This window comes from Globicephala melas, chromosome 9 (assembly GCF_963455315.2).
Source record: "Globicephala melas chromosome 9, mGloMel1.2, whole genome shotgun sequence".
Lineage (NCBI taxonomy): Eukaryota > Metazoa > Chordata > Mammalia > Artiodactyla > Delphinidae > Globicephala > Globicephala melas.
The window spans coordinates 96,731,473-96,750,803 of NC_083322.1; the positions used below are offsets into that span (position 1 = coordinate 96,731,473).

Consider the following 19,331-nt stretch of genomic DNA (forward strand, 5'->3'; position numbering starts at 1 on the left):
TTTCAGAGGCATTGGACGTAGTTGAGACCTGCGTGTTTTGGGACTGGGTTGCCGGTTCTGTTCCCTGCTGGGTCTGGTGAGCCGCAGGTCCTCAGCAAGTGGCCTGTGATCTCCCTGCCCCGTTAAGTTCGTGCTCCCCGCCCAAGAGGTAGGACGTGTGTGTCGGCTCACAGCGTTTCTCTCTGCTGCACGTCCGCACAGATATTTCCAGGGCTGATTCTCTCAGATATAAAACCGGCCAAGAGGATGAAGTTCAAGACCGTGTGCTACCTGCTGGTGCAGCTCATGCACTGCCGGAAGATGTTCAAGGCTGAGATCCCTTTCTCCAATGTCATGACCTGCGAGGACGATGACAAGGTAGGCGGGCCCCACCCCCGTGTGCCGGTCCCGCAGGGAGTCCCTGTGTGTCTGTCCTCCCAGTGCCGTCCTGCTGTGGTCGGCTCCAGTAGCCCTCGTCCTTCACCTCGCACAGTCTTGTAAATGCTGTTCAGAGCTGGGCTGCTTTTGCTTTCCTGCAAAACACTTTTCATTATGTTGTGGGGTTTTTTTTGCAACTTGGCATCCCATGGATTTATCGGTAAATTCAAGCCACAGACCCCAGCTGTTGTTTAAATCTGTCCTCAGGATATCTGTACGTGTCAGATATTGTATTGCTGGTTCCGGAGCCCCCGACCTCCTCTGTCTGCACCCCGAGAGCCTCAACGTGGTGTCACCCCAGCCTTGCCCTTCACCTCCATGGAGAGCATCTCTGGCCATCCCCTCCCTCCCTCTCTGGCTCTCATATCAGAGGCCACTCCTTCCTGGGTTAAGTCCCTCTAGTTCGTGGTACATGGCCTCCAGCACCTGACGGAGGTTCCTTTTGTGGGTGTTCCTGCAGGTGACCTGGGTGCAGGATTTTCCGTCTTTCTTCTTGGGTTGGTCAGAGTCACCTTCGTCTTTAGTCTGCTGGGATGGGGCGAGGCCTGGGGTGAAAGCCTGGAGCTGAGCGGAGGCAGCATTGTGGCTGGCGGGGGGATCCTTGGTGTCTGCTTCAACCACACAGGCATACTGTCTGTAACCCGGGGCCAGAGACCCTGATCCCTTCCCCCCCCAGGGAAGACCCTGGTCCTCTGGGGCAGGAGGGCCGCGTCCCGGCAGCCTGGGGTGAAGCCTGTGCTCCGCCACTTCGTCAGCAGCTTTGAGCGTCCTCCCCGCGTCCTCTTGTCTTTGGCCCTCCAGCCCCCTCACCAACGGCTGTGCCTCCTGAATATTCTGACTTTCACTATCACCTGTGCTCTTGGGTCTGCACATCCGTGACCGATTGCCTGTTTCCCGAGATTGCATTGCCGCTTCTGCACTCTCATTTTCTCCTCCGTGTGGGTTTTATGCCTTTAAAAGGAATTCCCCCATCACAGTTTTAGTGGCTTTTCGGGAGGAAGCAAAATCCTGCTGACTCTCGCTCGTGGTGCCTTATTCTAGAGGGATTTTCTTGTGATTTTGATGACGAGCTCCTGTTTGGGAAAACTTTATCTGGAGATGCCTAAGAGCTCTGTTGCTGGTGAATTCCCTCAAGAAGATGGGCCTTTCCTCTACTGGCCTTGCAGGAGGCTAAATGCCCGGCTTGTGGTTTTTAGATGTCCCAGGTGGTACGCAGCTAGGTCTAAGGCCAGCTGTCTTAGACCGACCCCACTGCGTGGTCTCTCCTGGTTGGTGTTTGCTGACGGAGCCTCTCAGGGTCTGGGGTTCAGCCGGAGGGCTTTGACCTCACTGCCCGTCTTGCTTGGGCCCCTGGATTTCTGTGAGCCCCATGAAAGCTTGATGGTACCATTCCCTGGCCTGCATTCCTACTGTCCCGACGCTTCTGGCCTCTGGTCATTTTCCTTACTTTCTTGCCAGCTCAGTTGTACATTTCAAAGTATGTATGAGTTAGTATATTTACCCAGAATTTGTAGCAGGAGAACTCTCAGGCTTTCTTCTTGGCCAGATTGCCAGGGTAGAAAGCCTGATTTAATCTCTGTCTTCTTCCCACACTACCCCCGCCCCAACCCCCTTGATTCAGCTTGACCCCCCCGCCAGGGATGGGACTGGGGAAGGGTTATGAGGTGCACAATTTAAATATGCTTCCAAAACTCAGTATCAGGATGTGCTTCCCTGGTGGCGCAGTGGTTAAGAACCCGCCTGCCAATGCAGGGGACACGGGTTCGAGCCCTGGTCCGGGAAGATCCCACATGCCGCGGAGCACCTAAGCCCGTGCGCCACAACTACTGAGCCCACGTGCCACAACTTCTGAAGCCCGTGTGCCTAGAGCCCGTGCTCCACAACAAGAAGAGCCACCGCAATGAGAAGCCTGCGCACCGCAGCGAAGACCCAACACAGCCAAAAATAAATAAATAAAATAAATGAATTTATAAAACAAAAAACCAAAAAACCCCCTGAGTATCAGGATAAGTAATAGTGCAATATTTTAAAAAATCAAATGTAATCCAAAAGAATCCACAATGAATGAAAAATCAAATTTTAGTTGAAGCCTGGGCAGTGCAGAGGCATCGTCCTGGAGCCTGAGGCAAGGGCTGGCGTCCCCAGGACTCCCCAGGGGGGTTGGGGTGCGGAGCGGGGAGGGAACGCGTCATTCCTGCTGGATTGCCCAGGGTGGAGGAGTTAATAGGCTTTTCCAGGGCAGAGCCTGCTGACCTGTGAAAGGAGCCTATGACCCCTGGATTCAGACTGTGTCCGATGAGCCTGCACAGCTAACATCAGCCTCTCCTTCGCTGGGGCCGGTGGCTCCTTGGTGTTCGCACTCGGACCACAGAGCGCCAGTAACGCCCCCGCCCCAGCCATGGCTCCTTAGGTTGGGGAGGAATCGCACACCTGGGCTCAACGCCCAGGACAGGAGCTGTGCAGCTCCTCCCGTCCCTCCCATCCCAGGAGTTGGGGGAGGCAGACCTGCTGTGTGCAGGTCCCCTTCCCTCCCTCCTTTTCTCTCTTTTTTTTTTTTTTTTTTTTGCTGTACGCGGGCCTCTCACCGCCGTGGCCCCTCCCATTGCGGAGCACAGGCTCCGGACGCGCAGGCTCAGCGGCCATGGCTCACGGGCCCAGCCGCTCTGCGGCATGTGGGATCCTCCCGGACCAGGGCACGAACCCGTGTCCCCTGCATCGGCAGGCGGACTCTCAACCACTGCGCCACCAGGGAAGCCCCTTCCATCCTTTTCTTCCAGCGTCACGAGTCACGGTTGGATTCCTGGATTCCTCGTGCCCCGAGCCTCTCACCTCCCCAGCTTTGCAGCCCTCCCGCCTCCCTTGGGAGCATGCGTGGTGGTGTCCTGGGTTTCGTCCTTGGCGCCCTGTCCCCGCAGTCTCCCGCGGGTCTACCCTGTGTGCTCAGGGTCCCCATGCCCCTCTCCGACACACCCGACATCTCTGGTGCTTGGGACACCTCCGCCACTGCCTGGCTGGCTCCAACGGAGGAGACCGCAGCCCAGGCTTGCGCTCTGCTCTCAGGCGCCCTCTGCACCCAGCCCGCTTCTCTCTCCGTCACGCCGCCTCCTCCAGACTCTGACCCCTCGTCCGCAGGGCGCCCGATTCCGGCCTCGATGCCCCCTGGGCAGCCTCTATGGGCCCAGGCAGCTCGCCTGCTGGGGAGACAGAGAGCACAGCCTCCATGGGCAGGTGCCGCAGGCTGGGAGCCGAGCTGGGAGCCCGGGCCTCTGCTACCCTGCTCTGTGCCCTTTCATTGCCACCTGCCCCCCGTGATTAGTGAAAACGAGGATGGGGAAGGTAGAGGGCTGGCACCGTGGGGGGGCATCAGAGGGTGAAGACAGGGCAGGCGGCCTGAGGGGGGGTCCATGGTGGTCCTGGGACGATGGGGTGGAGAGGCTGTGCACGGGCGGGGCCGGCCACCAGTGGGGACATTTGGGGAGGATGACATGAGTGCCCCGTCCGGTGACCCCCGAGCAGAGCAGCCCCTGCCTTGCAGCCGTTCTCCCCGGCGGGTCTCAGATCCTGCACCTACTTTAGGATGAGGTCTGCCTCATCGTTCCTGTTCCTGTCTTCCGTTTACTCTATCCGCACCTTGAGCCTGACCGAGGGGGCCTTGGAGATGGAGCTGGGGAAGCCGGCGGGATCAGGGCAGTGGGTTCCACTGTCGCCTGTGCCTTTGTGCCGAGTTTGTGAGACATTGTGTCCCAGGTTCTGGGGGGTGACTCAGATGTACGTGGTCAGCCTCAGACCACAGCGCACCTGGGGTTCCCGTGTTCTTAGCCTCTCCTGGGTCAGCGGTGTGGGAGCCCAGGGCGAATCGGCCGCTAGGTGGCGATACCGTGCACGCACCTCCGGCCAGGGACCTGGGCTTCGGGGTTTGGTGTCAGGGCTCCAGTGCAGCTTTAGGGTACTTCACGTCCAAGGTACTTCTCTCCAGTAAATCCAACCCCCGCATGCTTACGCCTGTCTGTTTCTTCCTTCAGTATTCCTTTCTGATTATAAAAGTAATTTATTGTGGAAAATATGGAAAAATACAAAAATGCACAAAGAAGAAGATGAAAAGCCTTCATCTACAATCCGATCACCCTCAACCAACCTATCGTCAACATTTTCGTCCTTCTAGCTCCTTAGATGTGTGTATATTTATAAATTTCTACAGAAACTTGATGGGATGATATGCAATCAGTTTGCTGCTTGTTACTTTATTTTCACTTGCCAGTGTATCGTAAGGGTTTCTTTATATTATTGACTATTCCTCAAAAATAGAATTCTCTAATCATTGTGTAGATTTCCAGCCTAGGGAGAGACCGTTTACTTACTCAGCTTCCACTCAACTTCCATTGATATTTAGGTCATTTCTGCTTTTATTGTTTTTTTTTGGATTTTTTTTAAGCAAAATAAATGATTCACAGCATTTTTTTGCTCACGAAAGTGCACTTACATCTCTGGTCATTTTGTAAAATGGATTTCTCTGAGTTGAGTATCTGCGAGAGTGTAGCTGGTTAGAGATTGTAGCACCAGTGTTACCTGTAGCAGCAGGTGGGAGACAAGCCTCCCCCTCCCTGGCCAGCCTGGGGAGATGCTCTCTATGGAGTCCCCTAATACTGCCAGTAGATTTGCCCCTTCCAGAATGTACACCAGGAGCCTTCCAGTTCTCTCTCCCCTTTTAAAAAATGCTGCCTCTCTCCTTCTCTTCAGATTTAAAATTACCTAAGCATATTTATTTTAAAATACAAAAGTAACATGTACCCGTGATACAGAAAGTCCAATCCCCTGAACTGTTTACGATTTTGTGTTTTTTCTTCCCCCCCAGAAAAACCTGGCTGTGTGCTAGAAGGTTAATGCCAATAAGACTTGACCTGTTTAACTGTCCCAACGCCCTGTCTTTTCACTCAGTGACAGACCTTGGAGGTCCTGGAGGCTCGTACCAGGGGACCTCCACCTGCAGACAGACTTGTTTCCCGGTGCCTTGCTGATTGCATGGGAACATGATTTCCAGATTTCTTCTCTTGGCCATCGGTGCTGAGAACATTCTTAAATTAAAAAAAATTTTTTATACATCTTAGTGAACTTTACAAGGATAGCCTGCGGTAACTTCTTTGTAGTGAAATCACTGCGTTAAATGGTGCCTGTATTTGAATTTGTGATCGCTGTTGCCAAATTGTTCTCTCCATGTTTTCCGCACTCACTCTTGTGACAGCTTCCCCAGCACGGCCTCAGCACAGTTTAAGCATTGTTCGTTGCTTCATGCCGCGTCTCCCTTCCTGATCTATTTCAGGTCTGCAGAGGGCCTTTCCTACCCTGTTTCCCAGCTTTTTGTTTTAAAGATGGCTCGGAATATTTTAGAAACATAGTTTCCACCATTACTGCTTGAATTTGATGAAGATCAAATTCTAGCTTATGTTTGGTCCATACTTATTGAAACTGATTGTAATAACTTTTTTACTTCCCTTGGGTTTCCTTGATATACAGCGGTATCACTTTTAAATAGTGATAAATTTTGTTTCTTTTTTTACATCCTTTATTCAATGATAGTGATGAGTGGCATTCTTTTTTTCATTCTGGCTTAATTAGTTAAAACAAATAGAGTTTTCTTATTAATTGTGATGCTTTTGGTAAGAACTAGTAATGGGTGCCCAATGATCTCAAGAAAGTAGCCCTGTGAGTGAGTGTTTGCACTTGTTAAAATGAGAAGTAGATATTGAATTTTAGCAAATAGTGTTCGGTATCTATTGAGATGATCATTCTGGTGGCTTTTCTTCTCTGACTCTTACAGGGTAAATGGTATTACAGGCTCCTCCAAGGTTTCTTTGACATCTAGTAGCTTTTTACTTGCTTTGTGTCCCCACCGAATCAGGATGCCCCAGGTATAACCACTGCAAGGGACAGCGGTTGGCTCCCCTCTCTGTCACCACAGTGATGTGTGTGCCACTCTTTTGTCACTGGCTTTTAGTTGTCGCAAGAGGACACTCTGACCCCTGAGGTGACAGGCTGACCTGAGGTGGATCTATATGTCCATCAGCCCCAGACAAACCAGACCAGAGCACAGTCGCCATTGGCCACTTACCTTCTGAGCTGAAGGTCACTTACCGTGGTCGAGACCCAGACCAGGTCTGCCCACCTGGGAACAACCTGCACTGGCATCCGGAAAGCTGCTGGACAGAGCAGAGACACTCGCTGAGCTGGATCTGGGCATGGTGTTCTCGTTGCTTAGGCCTCAGAAAAGACTTCACGCCTCAGGACGGTTTCCAGGGGCTCGTAGGATTTCTCGTCTGAAATCACCCGACTGAGCCATCCCTCATGGCCCCGCTCGAGAGCTCTGTGCTTTCAGCTGCTGCCTCCCCTCCTGGCCAGTTTTGGTTCAGCCCTTGTGCTGGCCCTTGTCTGGCAAAACTCCAGTGGGTTCCAGTAAGAGGTTCTGCTCTTCCTTGCTCCCCGACAGCCCATGTCCTTGAAGTGGATTAAACCCCGAGCTGTCATCCATGACGATCCAGCCAACACAACCATTACCATTGTCCCCCGGGGAGCAAGGGGGCATCGTGTAGATCCTAACGCGTTCATAGTTGAAGGTAAGGTGGCAGCTTTACAGCCCACTTCACAGTTCAGATGAAATGGACAAATTCCTGGTAAAACTCAAAAGGGCAAAAAGACCCAGGCAAAAGTGGAAATGTGAATACTCCTTTGTCTGTTAGGAACTCAAGTCTTACTAAATTGCTTCCCAGGAGGAAACTCCCAGCCCGTACGGCTCTGACGGTGGGTTCTCCTGGTCATTGAAGGAGTTCTAGTGCCCCCTCATATATGGACTCTTGCAGAGAAGAGGAAGGAGAGAACTTTGCAGCTGCTTCAAGGAGGCGGTGGATACCCCCTGATGAGGACGCCCCTTGGGAGGCGTGAGCCTGGCCCCTGCCCCTGCTCTGGGAGAGGTTCAAACAAGGAATTCTTCGTGGAAAAGGGTGGAGAAAAGCCTCCAGTTCTTAGGCTGATGAGTCATTTCTAGAAAGTCGTCTGTGAAGTGATAGCATTAAGCCCCTGGGCTGTCCCTGTCCCTTCAGTAGGTGAGGGTGGATGGCAGGGCCGCTCATCGGGCCCTGTGGGGAGCTGGATATGTGAGGGGACTGGCTAAGACCTGGGGCAGAGCAGCCGCCTGCTGCCTGCTCCCCAGAGGGGCTGATGCTGGGCAGAGACCGTTTCTCAGACCATGGCCTTCCTGGGGTGTCAGGTGTGAAAGGAGACCTGAGACGCAGCTCTGTGCTTTGCAGGCCTGGGGACACTTTTACTGATCTCAGCTGCTCATATGCTTCAGGAAGGTGGGTGCCCAAGCTCAGCCTCAGGAAGTGCATGCCTGCCCAGTCTACCCCAGGCCAGGGTTTCAGCTCCATGCTGTGGGAATGCCCCATCTTCCCTGTCCCCCAGTTCACCACCCTGTCTTCTTGTAACTACCACACCCCATGGCAGGTAGAGGGCAGATTGGGATTGGAGGAGCAGACAGGTCATAGCATCCAGGAATGCTGCTTCAGAGATGTGTGCTTTCGGAGGTAGTGCTAATCAGGAGTGGGTTTCAGGACATATGAAGAAAACCCCAATCATGGTGGCTTGAACAAGATAGCGGTGAGTTTTCTCACGGATAAACTAAATCCAGAGAGCAGGCAGTTCAAGGCTAATGTGGTGGCTTCAAAGCATCTTGACCAGACCCTTTCTCTTTCATTATTCTGGCTTGGCTGCTCTGCCACCTCATGGCCCAAGATAAATGCTGGGGCTCCGGTCATTACATCTGCATTCCAGCCAGCAGAAAGAAGGCAGAGCTGGCAAAAGGCATATCTCTCTCCTCTTGAGGATGCTCCCTAGCAACACTTCTGCGTATAGCTCATTGGCCAGAACTCAGCCACACAGCTGCACCAAGCTGACACGGGAAGGGGAGAAAGGCAGTGCATTGGCTGAGACCAATGCCTTTATAGAACTTGGGTTCTGTGACCAAGGGGGTATGAATGTCGGGGAGACTGCCAGCAGTCTCTGCCACGCACTTGCATCTGAGACCCTGACATCGGTGGGTCCATGGAAATGTGCTGGTGTGGATTGAGACCCAGTGGCTTTCTTAGTGGCAGTGACACAGAACATTTCCATCACCACCAAGGTCTCGCCCCACTCGTGGTCACGCCTTCTCCCTCCTCACAGCCATCCTTAACCCTGGATCCCACTAATCTGTTCTCCATCCCTATAACTGTCACTTGAGAATGTTGTATAAACGGAATCACACAGTGTGTGACCCTTTGAACTTGGCCTTTCTTATGCTCAACTCTATGCTTGGGTCCTTCCAGGTTGTTGCTGGGATCAATAGCTCCTTCCTTTCCGTGGCTGGCTGGTATGCCGGGTTGGAATGGACCACCTTTGTTTAACCACTCACCTGTTGAAGGACATTTTGGTTGTGTCCAATTTTGACTATTACAAATAAAACTACTATAAACGTTCAGGTACAGATTTTTTACGTGGACATAAATTTTCATTATTTTTGGATCGATGCCGAGGTGTGCCATTGATGGGTCATATTTGGTTTTGCTTTTTGTTTTGTTTTTTTAAGAAACCGGCAAACTGTCTTCCAGAGTGACTGTACCATTACACATTCCCATCAGCAACATATGCGCGATCCAGTTTCTCTGCATCCTTGCCAGCCCTTGGTCCTGTCACCACTTTTTTTAAAGAAAATATATTATTGTTCTAATAAGTGTGCGGTGATGTCTCCTTGTGATTTTATTTTGTATTTCCCTGATGGCTAATGATGTCAAACATCTTTTCAAGTGCTTATTTTCTTTTTTGTGTGTGTGCTATTTTCTTCTTAACAACTTTTATTACCAAAAGATGCATGTTCCCTATTAAAATTTCTAGCTGCATACTGATCTAGGAGCGTTTTCTCAATGGAAAGAGTCTTTATTCTGACTTTTATCTTTCTGACATTGTAAGAAGATTTTAATATCACTGATTTATTATTCCCCTCTGCTGGCTGGTGAGCTTTTATGTTTTCAGCCAAACTGTCTGTACAGCATTTCATCTACAGATCTTTACACGTGTGCAAAGATACAACAAACAAAGCACAGGGGAGAATTGTGACAGTGAATTTCCAAATGGTCCTCACAAAGCTACTTTCATGTCCCCCCAAATTTGAGGGGAGTAAGAAAAACTAAAATACAAAGTATTAGATATAAAATTAAAGAGATACTTCATACTGTAAAGTAGATACAGGCTAGCTCTGCAAGGGAATGACATTTAATCCACTTTGAAAAAGAAATAAAAAACGGCTTCCCTGGTGGCGCAGTGGTTGAGAGTCCGCCTGCCGATGCAGGGGACGCGGGTTCGTGCCCCGGTCCGGGAAGATCCCACATGCCGCGGAGCGGCTGGGCCCGTGAGCCATGGCCGCTGAGCCTGCGCGTCCGGAGCCAGTGCTCCGCAACGGGAGAGGCCACAACAGTGAGAGGCCCGTGTACCGCAAAAAAAAAAAAAAATAAATAAATAAATAAAAATATGTGTTTATGTATTTCAAGATTTAATCCCTCATATAAAATGCTATGCTTTAATATTGATCGAAAAGCGAGTGCTTATATTTCTATCCATGTGTTTTTTTGGCCACACTGCCCAGCTTGTGGCATCTCAGTTCCCTGATGAAAGCCCAGGATCCTAACCACTAGGCCTCCAGGGAGCTCTTTGTATGTTCTCTTCTTTGGTGAAATGCCCCTTGTGTCTATTGTCTGCTTTCTAACTGGATTTTATATTTTCATGTTTTGTAATGTGATCCACTCTGAGTTAATTCTTTTTATAAAGTGTGAGGTTTGAGTTAAGTTCATTTTTTTTGCTAATGGATCTCCAATGGCTCCAGCACTATTTGTTTAAAAGCTTTGCTTCTACCATTGAATTGCTTTTGCACTTTGTCAAAAATCAGGTGACCATACTTGTGTGAAGCTATTTCTGGTTCTCTGTTCTGTTCCATTGATCTATGTGTCTGTCCTTCTGCCAAAACCATATTGTCTTGATTGATATAGTTATATAGTGAGTCTTAAAATCAGTAGAGCAATTCCTCTCACTTTATTCTTTTTAAGAAAAATGAGCTATTCTAATCCCTTTGCTATTCCATTTAATATTTAGAATAAGCTTGTCTAGCTACAAAAAAAAAGAATATCCTGCTAGGTTTTGACAGGAATTGACAGTGTGGGGAGGATTGACATTTTCACTATGTTGAGTCTTCTTATCCATGAGCATGGTATGTCTGTCCATTTATTGAGATCTTCTTTGATTTCTTTCATTGGCATTGTGTAGTCTTCAGCATACAAGTTCTGTTGTTAGATTTACACCTAGTATTTCGTCTTCTCAGTGATTATAAATGGTACAGTATTTTAGTTTTGGTCTTCACACGCTCATAGCTAGTATAAAGAAATATGGTTGATTTTGTATGTTTATCTTTTATCCTGTGACCTTGTGGAACTCACTTATTTGTTCTAGGATTTTTTTTCCTCCCACTGGGGTTTTCTGTGTAGACTATCATGTCTGTTTCTATCATGTCTGCAAATAGGGACAGTTTCATTTCTTTCTTTCCAATCTGTTTTCCTTTTATTTGCCTTCCTTGCCTTATGGCACTGGTTGGGGGCACTGTATTGTATTCAAGGTGAGGGTGAGCCAGAAATCTCTGCCTTACTGCAGATGGTAGAGGGAAAACCTTTTACCTTTGAGTGTGATGTTAGCTGTAGGTGTTCTGGAGATGTGCTTCATCAAGTTGGGGAAGTTCCCCTCCATTCCTAGTTTTCTGATCATTTTTATCATGAGTGGATATTGAATTTTGTCAAAGGATTTTTTCTGTATCAGTTGATATGACCATGAGGTTTTCCATGTGGTGGTTAATATGGTGTTAACACGATGGATCACATGGATGTTCAGATATTTAAACAGCCTTGCATATCTAGTAAAGGTCATGGTGTAGGCCTCTACTTATATATTGCTGAATCCTATTTGCTAATGTTTTGCTAAGGATTTTTGCATCAATATTCATGAGGGATGTGACCTCAAAAGTGGTTTTCCTTTTTTTAATACTGTCTTAGTCTGGTTTTGGTATCAGTATAATACTGACTTTATTATTTATATAAATTTATTTATTTTATTTGTATTTATTTTTGGCTGCATTGGGTCTTCATTGCTGCCCGTGGGCCTTCTCTAGTTGCAGCGAGCCAGGACTACTCTTTGTTGCGGTGCGCGGGCTTCTCATTGCGGCAGCTTCTCTTGTCGTGGAGCATGGGCTCTAGGGGTGTGGGCTTCAGTAGTTGTGGCATGTGGACTCAGTAGTTGTGGTTTGCGGGCTCTAGAGCGCAGGCTCAGTAGTTGTGGCGCACGGGCATGTGGGATCTTCCTGGACCAGGGCTTGAACCCGTGTCCCTGGCACTGGCAGGTGGATTCTTAACCACTGTGCCACCAGGAAAGCCCCTAATACTGACTTTATAAAGTGATTTGGGAAGTGTTGACTTCTATTTTCTGGAAGAGATTATATAAAATTGATGTTAATTCTTATTTAAATGTTTGGTAGAATTCACGATGAAACCATCTCAGCCTGGAGATTACTTTTGCATGAATTTTAAAATTACGAAGTAAATTTCTGTAGCCATTATAGGACTTTTCTAGTTATCTTTCCTGTTGGGTGAGTTGTGGTAGTTTGTATGTTTCAAGGAGTAGGTAATTGATCTAAGGAGTAGGTAATTGATTGTCAAATTTATATGTGAACTGTTGTTCATAGTATTTCCTTATATCCTCTTGATGTCTCCAGGGTCTGTAGTAAAATTATATTTCTTTCCTGAATTTGTTAGTGTCTTTCTTTCTTTTTCTTTGTCATGCTTGCTAGATATCTGTTGATTTTATTGACATTTTCAAAGAACCAGTTTCATTGCTCTGTGCTGGGCACTGTCCACTGCACATGAGCGGGGTCCCTTAACCCTCCACATGGTACCACCGCACAGGTGCCATGTAACCCCACTTACAACACCAAGGATGAGATAACTCACCTGGGATCTCGCTGCCAGCAGGTGGCTGAGGCGAGATTGCATCTCAGATCCCCAAACCCGGCCCCCCAGACTCTGCAGTGGGCAAGCACCCAGGAGGAGGGAGCGTAAGAGCTCTTTTCTTTAATAAGTGGAGAATTTGACACTATCCCTTCCTTTCTTTCCGTGACGGGCAGCGGAGGGCATTGAGAACAGCCTCAGAAAAACTCAGAAACCGCTCGTCTTTCTCTACAAATGTTGTCCACACCACCCCTGGGACACGCGTCAACAGGTACATCAGCCGCCTCCTGGAAGCCCGCCAGATGGAGCTGGAGATGGCGGACCTGAACTTCTTCACCCTGAAGTACAAGCAGGCTGAGCGAGAGCGAAAGGTGAGTGCCGGGGGGGGGGGGGGGGGCTCTGGGGGGGCTGGGAGTGAACGTGGGTGGCCCTTCTCGCTGTAGTTCTAGGCATCCCTGGCGCCCTCGGGAAGACCTTGGCGTCTCCAGGAAGCTGGGCGGCTGACGGTCCTTTTCTGTGTCTTCTAGTATCACCAGCTTCAGGACGAGTATTTCACCAGCGCCGTCATTCTGGCCCTCATCCTGGCCGCCTTATTCGGCCTTGTCTACCTTCTAATAATCCCGCAGTAAGTACTGTTCCGGGTCCATCAGTCAGAGGAGAAGGTCACCAGGAGTCCTTTTCTTTTCAAGTTCAGGTTCGACTCCTGCGGTCACACTCCTGCGGTGCCCTGGCCTTTGGGGACGGCCTGAGCCACGCACCAGTTCTCCATTTACCGGAGGAACTAGCTGAGCACGCCTGATGGCAAACGTGTGGAACGCTCACTCGCAGTTTTTAATTTTAAATGTGCTCAGTTCTCAGACCCCGTATATTTTCAGTGACTCTGTCCACACCACATGCGCCATTGACCTCATGACAGCGTCCGCAGCAGGAGACAAACAGGGCACCAAATGGGCACCCTGGTGTCTAGGTGCTTCTCATTTTCAGAAACATTAAAATGAGGAAAAGCAGGCTTTGGAAAGGAACAAAAGCATAATGATTTTAATAACATTTAGTCATCGTCCCGAGTGGAGCAATTCTCCTGTGAGTTTCCAGAAAGTACATGGAAGCCGCCCCCCCCCCCCCCAGGACACTGTGGACACACAGTGGCCATCTGCACGGCCCTATGTGGGGATACAGCTTTTCCTAGAAAAACCCTTCCCAGTTGAAGCCCCGTAAGAGGGTGGTACCCAGCAGCCAAGTCTGTGCAACCCCAGCCCTTCCTGCATAGGGGAAGCATCTCTCAGGCACTCCCAGGACTAGAGAGACCCTGGGGGGCTTAGAAGTTGGGGTGGACACAGGAAGGGCTCCTCCCCTAGAAGAGAGCCAGCATGGACAAGTCCCCAGAGACCGCTGTTCCTTCCCGGGGGCCAGCGACTGGGTGAGGCAGGGGAGGAAGGGTGGGTTCCCAGGCATTTCTCGGGCACACCTCGCCCGGCCCAACCTGCAGTGCCCACGTGTCTTCTGTCCTAGGAGCGTGGCCGTCCTCCTCCTGCTGGTGTTCTGCATCTGCTTCCTGGTGGCCTGTGTCCTGTATCTACACATCACCCGGGTCCAGGTATATGTGTGCTCGTGTTCTCTACCTGCTCGTTACCTAGTCCAGGTACCAGTGTGTGTGTGTCTTGCACCTGCACATAACCTGGACAGGTAGGTGCATGGCTTCTGCCTGCCCTGTTGGCAGGACAGGTGGGGTAGTGGAGGCAGTTCGTCTGCTTGCCTTCTTGGCAGGCGGAAAGAGCTGTCCGCGTATTGGGAGTTCATGAAGCCCGTCATGATATGCCAGGTGCAGTTTGGAGTTCTGGGAAGGTGCCCCATGGACACAAGGGTGGGTGATTGGTAGTGACTGGATAAACGAACACGAGGTGTGACGCTCTTCTCTGCGGATGGAGCGTCCTGTGGCTCGTCGTGGGTTCCCGTCCTAGCCTGGGGCGGCCACACTCTCGAGGATGCTTCATTGGCTTTGGAGCCAGGGCTGAGTGCGTGGCCCCGTGTCGCCCATGGCTCCTGGAAGAGGGCTCTGTCCTGGTCCCGCACGCCTCTCTCCCATCCTGAACCTTCCTTTTCAAATGTCCCCTGTCCCCACTAGACCCCCACGTGTCACGTCTGACCGACCCAGGGTTATTTTTGCACAGTTGTGGAAAACAGCTACTTCTTGAGAAGATCGGCTCTAGTTTTATTTATTTAAATTTTTTATTATTCATGGGTAACTTGTTGAGTAAGAAAAAATGCTATTTATTCAAACCACGTTCCCAGCTCTTTGATTTCATAGATGGAGTGGCGTCTGGTTTGGTAAACTGGAATTTCCCACTTCAGATAAGATTGCTTTATTCACCTAATTTCAAGTGAAAGCATGGCAAGTGGATGCTAATTTCTTAGCCCGTCCCATTCATCCCCAGTGTTCAGAATCTGTGCACCTGGTGGACAGTTTTCCTGGAGGAGGTGACCCTGGCTCCCCCAGCCCCTTTCTTTCCACCCACATACCCCTCCTTGCCCTCCCCCATGGGCCTGAGCATTTTTTCTAGGTGTGCGATTTTGATCCATTGCTTCATGGGTCCACTCAGAGCGATGGTCAGGAAGCAGCGGGGTGCAGCGTGCATGGTCCTGGCAGCAGGCAGCTGCAGGTCGCCCGGCCGGCGCGCGCCAGTTCAGGGGCCAGTTTACACACTCGCACACTCCCCTTCGCAGGCCCTGCGCCGGGCTCTGAGCTCACCATGGGGCTTGTGCAGAAGACTGGGCGCCAGGCGACAGGAGGGGTCAGACAGCAGGCAGGCTCTGGCTGGGGAGGGTGGGTACAGGCAGCGGGGGCAGGGTCGTCCCGCAGAGGCCAGCACGTGCTGAGATGGGGAGACGTGAGTGGTCACGGCTGTGCACGCAGGCGGGAGGGTCCATTGCAGCTGAGCATCCCCGAGAAGGCCTGGGAGTCAACTGGGCAGAGTGCCTTCCTCTGTGACATAGAAGCGGCCGCAGCCAGGGCATGCAGCCGGTGTGGCAGCTCCATTGCTAGGGGCTGCCAGCGCGAGGGCCTCAGTGTCTCCGTCCGTGAAAGGATATTCATGATGTACTGGGAGCAGGGCCTGGCACACATTCTTCCCGTATTTCAGCCTCACTTTTCTGTCCGCCGTCCCAGTCACCCTTTTGTGGTCCCCTGAGCGAAGGTACCGCTCAGGAGGTGGGGCTCCTGCCTTGGGCTTCCTGCCCTCCCTACGGCCCTGGCAGGGCTGGCCTCCGGGGAGGAAGGCTTCCTGCCCCCGGCCCGGCCCACCCTAGACCCTGCGAGCCACCTGCAGTGGGTGGGGAAGGCAGGGAGGAGGTCTGCAGTGGTGGTGAGATTCCGCTTACACTGGACGTCGTCGATGAATGGACAGTGCCTGGGAAGTTAGAAAACCTGTAGGTTTTCCCTCCTTGGGGAGGGAGACGGAGCCTCAGCAGAGGACAGTGACCCTCCGGGGACAAACTTGAGGGCTCTGCTAGCCCCTGAGAGTGCCCCGCCGTCCCCGTGACGCATCCTTTTCTACCTCAGCCCCAGTGGCTTCTGCAGTGCATCTGTGTGGGGTTGAGTTCATGTATTTAGCATAGGGTAAGTCATATTTTTTAAACTTCAAATTGCAACTCTCTGGGGGGCTGTGAAATTGGGGTTTTTTTGGCTTGTTTTTATGTGTGGTTTTTTGGTTTTCTTAGGTTTTTGTGAGATGTGAACAAAAGGAATGGAATAGGAATGAATGAAAATGCCATCCTACATCAACTGTAGTCAGGGTTTCCTGGAAGTTTGCTTCAGTTGTGTGTACCTGTGCGCCGTAGTGTAAAACGCAGTTCTTACTACACTTGATCTTAGCCAAAGGCTGATGCCAGGTTTGATGCCTGGTCAGAAGCCTCTGAAGCCCCGCCCCCATGGGAGCACGTGGTCTCTGGCCACGCCCTGTGCTTCTCTGGGCCCTCAACACGCATGGGCGGAGAATAAGCCCAGAGCGCAGAGGCAGGGCTGAGTGGAGAAGGCTGCGGTTGTGTAGTTGTCGCCTTTGCCTAGGTCGTTGAGACTCTGCAGCCACGCGGCTCCGGCGGAGTGTCGCCCGCATTAGGACTGACCTTCCACGGTGCCGGGCGGTCACCCCTCCTTTCGCCGGCCATCTGGCGCGGCCGCGGTTTCTTCCGCGTGTCGCGCCCTGGTCACAGCACGCTCCACGGCTCCGCTTCTCTGCAGAGCACAGGGCAGGGCCTTGCTCTGCATCCCCTTACCTCGCGCCCTTGTCACACTGCTGGGGTCCTTTGTGAAATTCAGCTCAGGCTGTGAATCCCCGTCTGGCCGTGGGGTCCCGGGCGCTCAGCCTGGCCATTGCTGCAGAGTCCCTTCGTGAGACAGTGACAGCATGCTCTGAGGATGTGGCAACGATAGACAACCCCCTGGGTCACCTTTGACTAATTGTGGGTCACGTTCTGGGGGAATTTTCCATTGTTTATGTCAGATCAGCTACCTTTTTTCTATATTATGACAAACTATTTTTCATGCTGTTTTTAGGTCTGTGGAGATGTGTGTGTGTGTCTGTGTGTGTGTGTGTGTGTGTGTGTGTCTGTGTGTGCACGCCTGTATATTTGTTTTTTTGCTCAAGAACTAATAAGTTGACCCAAATTAACTGTAAAAAAGGCGGCCAGCAGTCTTAAAATGAACAGACAGCCCTTCTTATCATGCCTGTGTTCTTACCCTCTAGTTGCTCCCAGCAAACAAGCCCCAACTCCACGTGGGTCCTTGTGATTGTCATTAATTTCCAGAGAGGTATTTTAACTCTTGTGTATTCAATCAAACACGTTCGTAGGATCAGGCAGTTAGCATGGAGTGAAGAGGGTCTCAGTACCCCGAGGCTGGCCGTCACAGCTCTTCACCATTGTGTGATCCAGGGGCGGCCTTAAACAATGTTATTTTGCAGGTAATGGAAGAGCCAGCTCAAATGGTCTTAAATGAAAAGGGAATTTATTGTCCTCTATATTCAGAAAATTCAGAGGGAGGGAGAGAGGGAGGGGAGGAGGGTGGGCCCAGGGCTGGTTTTATCCAGTGACTCCATTCAACTACCTGAGACCAGTTTCTCTCTGGGTCTTCTAACTGCCCCTATGTGCCGGCTCAGCCCAAGGCTGCCCTTCCTTGGGTGGCCCAAAGGCATCAGCAACCCAGCTGTACATCCACGTCCACCCTCCAGGCCCAGAGCGGGACACACCGTGGGCGGGGCTTGCCCAGCCTTGGCCAGTGGCCCTCCACTCATAGCCTCCCGAGAGACATTTGTCCTGTTTTCACCTCTCCCGCAGCACCAGGGGCCAGGCCCCACTCCCGGTGGCGGCGTCTCCAGGGTTTGCTGAGTAAAAGGGTGAGCAGCCTGTGCTTCTTGGGGCTGGGGGCAGGAGTCCCCCTGAACATCCACGGCCTTGCCCAGGGCTCAGTGGGAGAGAAGACTGGGATGGGCATGATGCAGGTACTAAGACAGTGGGGCTCACACCGCCGCAGAACAGCTCCTCTGCGTGAGGACCTCAGAGGAGATCTGTGTTTCAAGGAAAATACAACAGTATTCAAGCCTAGAACTGGGACCCAGATCCACGTCCACCACTGTGTGAGCTGGAGCGACCCACCCTGTGTCTCCTGGACTGGAGAGTGAGTGGTGTGTGGGCCGCATTTCCTCACCGGTAGAGCGGGGTCGGTAATGATTCCGACTTCACAGTGGGGAGGATAGAGGGATAACCGTGTAGATGGTCCCGGGCTCCCTGGCTGGTCGGTGTTTTCTGTAATCTCCCTGTGGTCTCTATTTTCGTTTTTGTTTCTAATTTCAGAAGTGTGAGTCTAAGAAGAACGTCTTTTATCCATGACATCATTTTTTGAATATTGCAAAATGTGTTTATTAAATAGACTTAACATAAGACTTCTAATGACAAAAATTTTATAAAGCCTGTGTGAAGAAAATGATAAAACTTAGTTAAAGCATGTAAGACACAAACGAATGGAAAGTCTTACCATTTCTGAGATAGAAGGATGCAGTATTCTGAACACGTCAAGGTAATCTGTTCAGTGATTGTCAGTGCCACTCAGCGTCACAGCATCTTTTTAATTTAAAGGCTTCAGTTTTCGTCTTTTTTAGTTTGGGCAGCTTTTCCACCGGGGAGATTAATTATATGAAAACAGCCAAGAAAGGCGTGTGAAGGATGAGTAGTCGGTGAGACTCTAGCTGCGTACAGGTGGCTTTCAACATTCTGCACTGTGATTTACTGTGAACACGATCGACTTTGTAACAAGAGGCCGTTTTCTCAATAGCATTTTGTTGTTCAGTGTTTTCCAGGGTGCCTGACGATCCAGATCCGCACCGTCCTGTGTATCTTCATCGTGGTCTTAATCTACTCCGTGGCCCAAGGCTGTGTGGTGAGTGTCTCTGCTGAGCACGGGGCTGGGCGTGGTGAGAGCTGCCAGGCGCAGGTACGTGGGGGGCCCTGCGGGGACCACCCTGGAGGGCCTGGCCCTGGGCTGGGGAGGGAAACAAGGGGATCAGAGGTGGGCCTGGGGGTGCTCAAGGAAGTGCGGGGTGGGAAGGGGACGTCACCCAGTGCAGGACACGCGATCCTCCTGGGAATGGAGGCCCGGCCTTCGCAGTGCGCAGAGGATGAAGCTTGGGCAGAGAAACAGGAAGGAGGGGGTGGGGGGAGGGACAGGATGGAGCTGAGTGGTTTGGGAGGATGGTAGGGGTTTCATGCCCCCAGGCCCAGGCCCTGGGGAGACTGCCCCCTCTTGGGTAGTCAGGAGACTAGCAGGGCCGGGAGCAGGCAGAAGTTTCCGAGGCCCGGCTG

General features: G+C 51.1%; 1 protein-coding gene across 1 annotated transcript in view; it reads left to right on the forward strand.

The window, feature by feature from the left end:
* The window catches only part of ADCY1 (adenylate cyclase 1), a 125,291-nt gene that overhangs the window by 72,314 nt on the left and 33,646 nt on the right, over nt 1-19,331 (forward strand). The window contains 5 exon segments of the mRNA XM_030871268.2: nt 202-357; nt 12,659-12,853; nt 13,010-13,107; nt 13,992-14,076; nt 18,820-18,909. Coding sequence (XP_030727128.2) covers nt 202-357; nt 12,659-12,853; nt 13,010-13,107; nt 13,992-14,076; nt 18,820-18,909 — 624 coding nt within the window.